Below are 9811 nucleotides of genomic sequence, written 5' to 3' on the forward strand. Positions count from 1 at the left end.
TCAAAATAGCCTCATATTTTATTATGTAAGGCTTGATGTGGACTTGTAAGCACCATGTTATGTTTACGGTATGAAGCAAGGATAACAGTTTATATAAACCAACATGTCATATGAACATGGTATCTCTTGGCTCTAAATGGTCACAACCAAACACGAGAAAGTCTTAGTGTAATTGTACTGCAACATAAAACTTCCCAAAAGCAATGAAAAATAAATCACAACTGAGCACCATGGAGCTTAGCAGCAGACTCTTGTCTTTCTGTTTATTTTAAGTTGCCCATTCCTTCTTTATTGATCACTGGTAGCACCATGTTGACTCTGAGTGACATCACCACCCTGCTGCCGCCATGAGGCCTTTTAATTTCCTCCTCTTCTCTCCTCAGTGGGGCATCAGTCAGGAGCTTTTCTTCAGTGGCTGTTTTTTTCTTTTCTTAATTCTTTCCATCTTTTTTCTTTACTTTCATTTGGCAACAGAACTAAACAAAATTGCTGTGAACATCTCGATGGTAAAGCACCAGAAGGCGCTGGAATGACTGGGTGAAGGGAGGAAGAGGAAGAGGAGGAGGTGGAGGAGGTAAAGAGTGAGAGGTTGGGAGAGGAGGCTGCAGGTCTCATTGCTGGATTCGACGCAGCGACTGCACCTGGAAGGACTGAGCATGGGAGCCCCACTCTCTGTAATGTTTGTACTCGCCGCCATGACGATCGCACTCCATGATGTACTGGTAACCACGGTAACCTGGAAACTGGTAGCACACCCAGCTGGAGGAGGAGAGAGGGAGGTGTGGAGGAGCAGAGGAAAGGAGTGTTTTATGATAAATATGTGATTTACACAGTAAGAGATATAGTGTACAAGATATGAAATGCACTTTTGATTCAAAACAATGTGAGAAGAAGGCAGCAGTTAAATACAATAGGCCTCTTTCAAACTGTCACTGTGAGCATGTCACAGAATACATTCAAAAAATGTGAAATATGACAAACTCAAGTTAGGCCAGTCATTTTAAATGATTTAAATCATTTAATCTATACATACCTCTGGTTTGTTGGAAATTATTATAATCTGAAAATAATTGCCCTCATCAATGTAACAAACTGATGTTTTATTACATTTAAAGCTGCTTTGTGTATTGCTATTATGTTAGTCAAGTAAAGACTGGAACATAAGATAGGATTAACTTTATTGTCACAGCAGCAATAAAGTTCAAAAAATGATGCATAGAATAGAGTCAGCAGCATGAGCAGTATTTTATACTAAGTTTTCTATCATTGTTCCTTATGGGTTAAGTATATTTATTATTGACAGTATTCACATGGCAGAAGCCTGTAAGGAGGTGATCTGTCTGTGTGCAGAGGTTGACACTTACGCGCCACTCTGAACTTGCATGGATCCAATCTCATTGTTGCCCCAGCCCATGGCCTGCAGAGAGGGGTAGTCATCATTTATCTCCCACTGGCGTCCCATGAAGTTCTCCTTCTCAAACAACACCATCTTGGACTCCTTGTGGTTCTGAGTGTGCATGATGCATGTAAAGATACGGTCAGTCAGAGTTATTAACACGAAAAACAGCAACAGTTACTGTATAGTGTGGTGGTTCTGTAGAAGGCAGCAGGAGTGAGATACCAATAATGCAAATAATAATAATGTCAAGTGATCTAACTATACTGAAACCAAACCCTTTTTTGTGGCAAAGCACTTGGTGTTGTGCATTTACAGATGCATTCAGTGACAGAGATGAACCTGTTTTACTTTCTGTCTGTGTTGAATACTGACACTGTAAGCTACCAAATGAGGATCAAATGTTAGACCAGTAGATACTACAAACACTTTTTAAGCCTTTTTTGACAAGATGAGGGTTATTTGTTTTTTACTTGTTTTTCCTTTCATTGTAAATAATTATAAATCATCACAAGTCGGAGAGTCCAAAGAAAGCCTTCTGATGGGGAAAACGACTAGACGAATTTTAACCATGATTATAATTTTGGCGGGATGTCCAAATTCTAATAGTGCATAACATCACACTGTATTACAGTGTATTTTTGGCTGTAACCAGCAGCTGGCATAAAACCCTCTTTAGGCTTGCCTCACAAGAAACCAGGGTTCTAAACCCAAATTAGTCAATTTGATGAATCAAATCCAGAGCTTTTAACTCTGAATCTTTGCTGGAGACAAATGAGAAGTCAGATAGATGGAAACAGAAGCGGCTGAATTGAGATGCACACTCACAGCAGAGCAGATGGGGCGGAAGGACATCATCCTCTCAATGTGGTAGGCGTTGCTGCCGCTCCACGACTCCCAGTGAGGATACTCTCCTCTCTCCAACACAAACTGCTGTCCACAGAAACTGGAGTGCTCATATCCTGCCCAGCTGTCCCCAGCAAGCAGACATACATACATATATATATATATATAATGTATACAACATTGTTGGATCACTGAGACAGTTAAAACAGACTGATAATCAGATATTTGGCAGATGTTTTCTATAGTACTTGACAACAAAATGAACAAATGTAGCTAACTAAAAACATAACCACTGAGAGGTTCATTTGTACTACAGCTAATTTTCTCTTGTGTAAAATCTTGTTTAACTTACGCTCCACACTCCACCTTCAGGGAGCGAATGTTGTCAACACCACACTCCATGATGTTCTGACAGGCTGAAGTAAACTCCAGACGCTTCCCCTGGAAGTTCTCCTGGTCATAAACTGTGATCTGGAGAGGACACAAATGCATACATGTAGCATGCACATGCCGCACGCACACACTGATGTGTGTACAGACACACACATCATCGACATCATCAGGCCAGGCATGACATTAAAAAAAAAAAAAGTATTCTACTTTTTTAAATCATCCATGACAAGACTCACCTTCCATGGTCCCAGTGGGTTGGGATTATTCAGAGCCATGCTACTGTGTATCTCAATGCCGATTTACCTTCAGAGCAGACAGCAGGGAGAGTCACATTTAAGGCTTATTAAGGAAAATCAACTAGTGTGTGCCTCAGCTAATGTTTCATCATTTATTGCCATGTATCAGGCATATTTACGCCTGTTTTTGAAATAGATTTTGAAGTGTAGCAAATGATGTTAAAACATTAGTACACAAATTCATTTCATTCAAGAATCTTAGCCTATATAACAAAACACATGACCTATTGCATGTCATTGGTTTGGGTTTTTCTTGAAGCTGACTGCATGCTCACTCTTGATGGAGCCAGCTGTTGACGCAGGCACAATGAATGTCTAAGCGTTTGCATGTCTGACCTCAGTCTATACATTTATGTGGCTCAGCAGAATCAACGAAGACAAAAGACACAAAAATGTAAAGTGACAATGGTCTGTAGAAGGCTGAATGGATTGAGATGGAGGGCTTACCTGACTGGCCCCAAAGAATAGTTGTTCCGTGCTCGCAGGGGGCTCCACAAAAACGATGTCCTGACCCTGGAGTAAACGGACCTATTTATACACGTTGGTGCTGAGGAGCAGCTGGGCCTGTGGGTCAGGGCAGGAGTCAGCACATTGCTGGTCCAGTCATTGTTCAGCACTGAGCTGCTGGGCTTTAGTTCGCTGCAGTGGGACTGGACGCAGGGCACCGTGCCCAGTGCAGATAAGCACAAGTTCCAAATGGTCCATGAGCAGTGGGCCGGACCAAGTCCTGGCACTTCCTGGTCCAGGAAACAGGTCATCACAGATGTGGATATTCTTGCCAGCGAGTCTGGTGCTGAAGAAGAAAACATTTAGTGTTAAAGTGTGAAGCAGAAGACAGAAAAGAAAAGCAACAAACACAACATTGTGATTCTTTGGATCAAAAAAAGACACTTGACTCAAACGTGTCTAATAAACAAGCTGGATTTTTATTTTAAATGTGTGCTCACTAAGTTCTTTCCACATTGTGCTATGCTCTGTCTCCAATCTCATGTCCACCTCTACTAACCCCACATCTCTGGCCCTTTCACCTTTTCACTCACTCCTATGTACACACATGTTCAGTCCTGCACACACAGTCATGGACAGAGATGGACACACAAAGGCATGTATACATTCAGCACACAGAAAGAAAACCCACACACTTATTCATGACCATTTACATGGTGACAAAAAAAACCTATTCTACTACTAGAGGTAACAAACATTTGATTAATGTTGTTTCTGTACGGCAGTAAAATTACTGTTAATTAAAATTAAGATATAGCAAAATAACATTTACATTATATTCTATAGAACATTTTAATTCTATTTCAGGTCAAAACACCTAGCTTTCTAAACTGTAGACTTTTCACAACTTACTGTAACAAAAACTCTAATAATACATCATTATCATATCATCATCAAGCAGTAAAATCACTCTCTGAAACAGTAAGTTTTTAGTGTTTGAGGTTGGTTTTGAAAGAAACTGTGAAATCCTTCGAACTCTGTGCTTCACACACAGAACATAAGGCAAAAAATATTTGGTATGACTTTGATATTATTGTTCTAAAATCAACATTTACAACCATATGAAATAATTTAAATAAAACTGTGAAAAAAGGACATATTAATCACCCTAAATGAGAAAGCATTTCCATTATAAAAAAGACCTATGAAAGGCTCCAAAAATAGACAATTATCAAATTACAGTATCATTTGGGCAAGGTTTTACATGAATGAATGCAAAAGGCTTAAGATAAGGCTAATGGGTGCTTGATTGGCAGATTGTCTGTAGTTTCTGAGGGTCATTGTTGCTTCCCAACTCCAATTTTTAAGTGTAACATTTTAAAGAACTAGCTACAGAACTTAACAACTGTAGCTACAGTTTCTATACGTGTCTAAGCAAACTGAAGGTTCAGTCACATCCAGAAATATGATGAGAAGTATAATGTTGACATTTTGTGCAAGGCTACATTGTATTTGCTGTATGTCAGCAATACTAATGTAAAGACTAATTTTGTTGTCACTGTAAATGTAGTGTGCTTTGTAGGTGAAGAGAGAAATATAACACCAAGATGAAATGGCTGAGAAACATATCGAAATCTCAGTGACATAAAATAAATACATCACAGAAAAGTGTTCTGCTGTCTTGCTTATCAACACAAATGCTGCAAACCTGGGGCACATACAATGAAAGCATCTCCCCTCTGGAAATGCCCCTTGCAAATGTTTCTGTGTTCTAAACTTGAACAAACAAATATTTTCTTAGATAATATACCACATTTTCTCAATGGCAAAATGATTAGAATCAGAGAGAATCTGATCTGATTGTCTCTGAAAAATGTCTAAAATAGACCAGACGCCAGAGGTGTTGTCTTAGTCTCACAGATATTGTCTTTGTACTGGCAAAAACAAAAGATGACATTTCCCACGGGTTCTTTTTTCATGCTCTAATAATTCATTTCAAAGGCTCATACTGTGAATATTTGCCCACAGACCTTTCACCACTGCCTGACAGTTATGTTAAATCATTAAAATTGCAAAATCATAATATTCTAAAAGAGATCTGTCTGCAAGCATTTGAAAGATCATTAGCACAAATATCCATTCACTCTACCTATAAAATTGAGATGCAAAATTGGAATATAACAAAACATAACAAAATTGGAATATTTTGTTTTCCTTACATAGTTTTGCTTATATTAAAGTTATTTGTGGCCTTTTTATTACTTGTTTTCATAACAAGAAAAAAATCTGGCAGTGTGTATGAATGACATTGGGCATGCACACACACACACACACACACACGCATATGATACGAGTGTGTTGGTGGGTTTGTGTGAGATTTGTATGTATGGATACAGCCCATAATACGTAATAGAGTGTTGAGCACTCGCCTGCCTAAACAATAGAGAGATGGATGCCGTTCCTGCAGTCAGCACATTACACACACAGGGCTCAAAGGCTTGGGGCCGGCTGCACCAAGGATCAAGAGAAAGAGAGAGAATATTGAGGTGAAAGACAAAACAGATCGCACAGAAACCGGGGAACAGAACAAAAGGGAAGCAAGAAAAAAATAGAAAAATTATTTCGATAGAAAGTGAAGAACAGGCCGTGAGAGCGATGGCTGGAAGAGTAACTGTGTGTGTGTATTTGTGTGTGTGTGAGTGTGTGTGTGTGTGTGTGTGTGTGTGTGTGCGTGTGTGTGGAGGGGGCGTGGGGTGTAAAGGCAAGCAAACTTTCTGCTGATGGCAGTGACTGTCCCCGGTCCCCCCACAATGGTGCTGGACAACAAAACAGGCAGCCGAGTCAGCACGACTTGTGCACAGATAAGCAGCGTGACCTTTAACCCTGCACCATGCTCCAAGCAGCTCACAGCCAATGAGAAGTCAGAATCCTGCCTGTATAGACTCGGTCTGGATGTGAATGTATATATATATCCCCACTCACAACGCCGGCGTCCATCACTCTCTTCAAAGGTCGGTCCGTTTCAACCTGCAATTGTAACTGTAAGTTCCCACTCTAAGGTCTTCTAACTCTTTAAGAACTGAAAGAATGTTGTGGTTTTCCTATGTGCTCATTCTTTGGACTGAAAGAACCAAGCAAGGATCGACTCCTCTTAGACCTTGACTTTGGACTGAGTAGATAGAATACTGACATAAACTGCAGCATGGTATGATTTTATGTTTTAGAGCTGCTCTCATGTTCAGTTGTTCACCCTAAGGTAAAATTAACGAGAAAGAGGAGGGACTGTTTTTAAAAAACTGAACAAGGAAGGCTTGAACAGATGAATTGTCTTGTGGCTGGTTAGTGAGTATTCTTGCTCTCCTGAAAAGGACAAAACTTCAGGGGATGTACTGAGAAAATTACAATTTTACTGGAAACACAATCATGTTCAAAGAACAACACTCTGCTACAAATGCTTTCATGTACATTACTGTAGAAATCTGCTTTTTTCCCATTTGGCTTTTCAAATTGAAATCTTCTACATTGTAGAGGAAAAATAATATGGTTGACTACATTTACTAGATGTTTTAACCTTAAGGAGCAACTTAAAACTCCCTGAAAAGCCTTTTTGCTGATTTCCTCTCTCACCTTGCTCCAGTGATGTAGAAGTGTACTCTAGGGTGTGTCAGTACACCATGACATCATTGTTGGGGTGCAATGGAGCACCATCAGTGATGCTGTGTGTTGGTCCAAGGTGAAACTGACTGAAACTTGACTTGATGTTAGTTGACTATTTAAAGCCTTCATCAGGTTGCACATTCAAACTGTCTTTGAGGGTATAATTTAAGACCAACTTCATAGTATGCCTATCATATAATAAAAGTACATCTAACCATTTTTTTCCCGATGTCACTTTTAAGCTATGTGAACATGAACGTACAAAGAACTGCTGTCCAAGAACCAAAATATTCCCCTTTAACTCTAAGGCAAAAGCTGATTTTGGCTCTTTTAGAGATGTGAATATCTTAATAATGACATTCATTACATTTATATATCAAGTTGTACTTCAGTTCATGACATTTGCTGAGGGCTTTGGCTTGGGCAAATGAAGCATCCTTCCAGTGGCTCTTATCAACATGAGGAATCATTTTACACGGCACACCTTGTGTACTGCAGTACATGCTGTATTCCAGATGTGAAGAAACAGTAATTAACCCCTTCATAGCCCCACACTGATCTCTGAAAATGGCTGGCTGACTTTGTGTTTCTGTTCTCTCTAGATCTGATCATGTCTCACTCAGGTGCTCAAGGCAGCATTGGCAGCCACTCTGCCATAGGAGTGCGCAACCACAAGGTACCTCTACCTTTCTGGTTTTTTTTTCCTTGTTTGTTTTTTTTTTTTAACTCAACTAATCCTAAAAACGACTGACAATAATTATGAATTGAAAATACTTGACTCCAGAAATAAACGCATTCCGATTGTTTTACTTTTCAGATATACCTCTATGAATATGAGAACTTCCAAGGCCGTAGGATGGACCTGTTTGGAGAGAACCGTAACCTGTGTGAGAAGGGTTTTGAAAGAATTGGCTCCATCAGAGTGGAGTGTGGACCGTAAGTCACCAAATTTGCCATCCAAGATATGTGTTATAACAATGTATGTCTTTTCCTTAACTGATTACAAGTAAAATATCTCTCTGTGCAGCTGGGTGGGTTTTGAGCAGCAGAACATGACTGGTGAGATGTTCATGCTGGAGAAGGGAGAGTACCCTCGCTGGGACACCTGGTCCAACAGCTACAGGTGTGACCGCTTCATGTCCGTCAGGCCCGTCCGAATGGTGAGTTGGGGTCAGCTTGGGTTTTTTTTGGTGCTGTAATTCCTGTTTATTGCTGCCACTGATGTTTATTTCTGTTGTTTAACTCCATTTGCACCTCTCATCCATCTTTTACTGATACAAAGGAAAGTGCTTTTTATGGTTGTAGTGACACAGGTATTTATTGAACCGCTCCACTGCCAGTATTTTTATTAACATTTTCTGTGTCACTATGTTTCAATGTGATAATTTAGCGCTTTCCACCAGAGGTTTGGTCTGAGTCTCTAAAATGACATTTCTATTCAAACTCATAATCAGTATTACATAACAATAAGTGTATTCATGCATAACCTTTGTGATCCTGGCTGGACCTTTGTTGTTTTAAATCTCTTTATTGGCTAAAATCTGGGACAGGGAGTGAACCACAAGCTACACCACCACCAACATCTACAGTATCTGTATGGAAAGTGGTAACAGTTACAAATAGAAAAGCAATGTATGTTTCTTATAGGACCCCCAGGACCACAAGATTTGCCTGTATGAATGTCCAAACTTCGAGGGTCGTAAGATGGAGGTGTGCGATGAGGATATTCCCAGCCTGTGGTCTTACGGTTTCCAGGACCGTGTTGCCAGCATTCAGGTCACTGGTGGAACGTAAGTCACACCTAGTTGTGGGGTTGTTTTTGATTGGCTGTTGTGGCCTAAAGCTGAAAGAAACTGACTTAAGATGAGAAACAAATGTTATTTCATTAAGCAAAAATCAACTGGAAGTGTATAATAATATCTATCAAGGTTAGCAACAGGAATAAGTGAGAAATAAGGTAATTCAAATCAAACTTCACTTGCATAATAATACTGGTATCAGAGGAATAGTAGTATATGTTAAAGCTTAACGAAGAGGAGCAGGTGTAAATATTCATCAGAATTAAATGAAAACTAAAAGAGTACACAGCTTTTAGTCAACATTATTACAGATTTGTTGTTTACATCTCTCTTCTCTCTACTTCCTCACAAAGCTGGGTGGGCTACCAGTACCCTGGCTACCGCGGCTACCAGTATGTGTTTGAAATGGGCCCTTTCAAGCACTGGAACGAGTGGGGAGCCCACCACCCCCAGATCCAGTCCATCCGCAGGGTGAGAGACATGCAGACGCACCGCAGGGGCTGCTTCGAGATGACCGCATAGAGGGGAGTCCAGCAGATTGTGGGCTAACAGGAGGGAATAGCAAGGGGTCTGGCTTGCCATGCTGCTAACCATCCCTTGGAAATTCCTCAATAGCCACTTAGCCACACAAGCTAACGGCTTTTGAATATTGTTATTGCTTTTACTGGTAGGATTTGGGAGTATGTGCCATCGTGAATGATTCTGAATGGGATGAGAAGTTCTGAGTGTCACAGACTTCCAGAGTTACTGTAACACTGGTAAAAACAGTAGCAATGCTCTCTGTCTACAGACCTCATAGAAAGATTATATGATTTATCATATTTATGAAAGGGGGAACATAGGAGATTAGTAGATTTAAGTTAATAGTTTGTGTTTAGTAGTTTGTTTCAATGCTACTTGCAACCATACCTACAAACCTTTGATTTTATTTTTATTTTTATTTACTGGCCTATGTGTTTCAAGCTGAAATGATGCCA

The 9811-nt window shown here is 40.0% G+C and overlaps 2 protein-coding genes across 2 annotated transcripts; one reads left to right on the forward strand and one right to left on the reverse strand.

The window, feature by feature from the left end:
* Positions 1-611: 611 nt before the first annotated feature.
* Positions 612-2910, reverse strand: LOC111224095 (beta-crystallin A1-1). Its single transcript, XM_022748493.1, has 5 exons — positions 2872-2910; positions 2595-2713; positions 2225-2366; positions 1365-1507; positions 612-759 (listed from the first exon to the last, which is right to left on the reverse strand). The coding sequence occupies exons 1-5, from the start codon at positions 2908-2910 to the stop codon at positions 612-614; spliced, it is 591 nt and encodes a 196-aa protein (XP_022604214.1).
* A 4735-nt stretch (positions 2911-7645) lies between these two features.
* LOC111224096 (beta-crystallin B1-like) lies at positions 7646-9356 on the forward strand. The gene is made up of 5 exons (XM_022748494.1): positions 7646-7711; positions 7853-7971; positions 8063-8195; positions 8683-8825; positions 9188-9356. Exons 1-5 carry the CDS (start codon positions 7646-7648, stop codon positions 9354-9356), a joined length of 630 nt encoding a protein of 209 aa, XP_022604215.1.
* Positions 9357-9811: the final 455 nt, after the last annotated feature.

This window comes from Seriola dumerili, unplaced genomic scaffold, assembly GCF_002260705.1.
Source record: "Seriola dumerili isolate Sdu_G_001 unplaced genomic scaffold, Sdu_1.0 BDQW01000122.1, whole genome shotgun sequence".
NCBI lineage: Eukaryota > Metazoa > Chordata > Actinopteri > Carangiformes > Carangidae > Seriola > Seriola dumerili.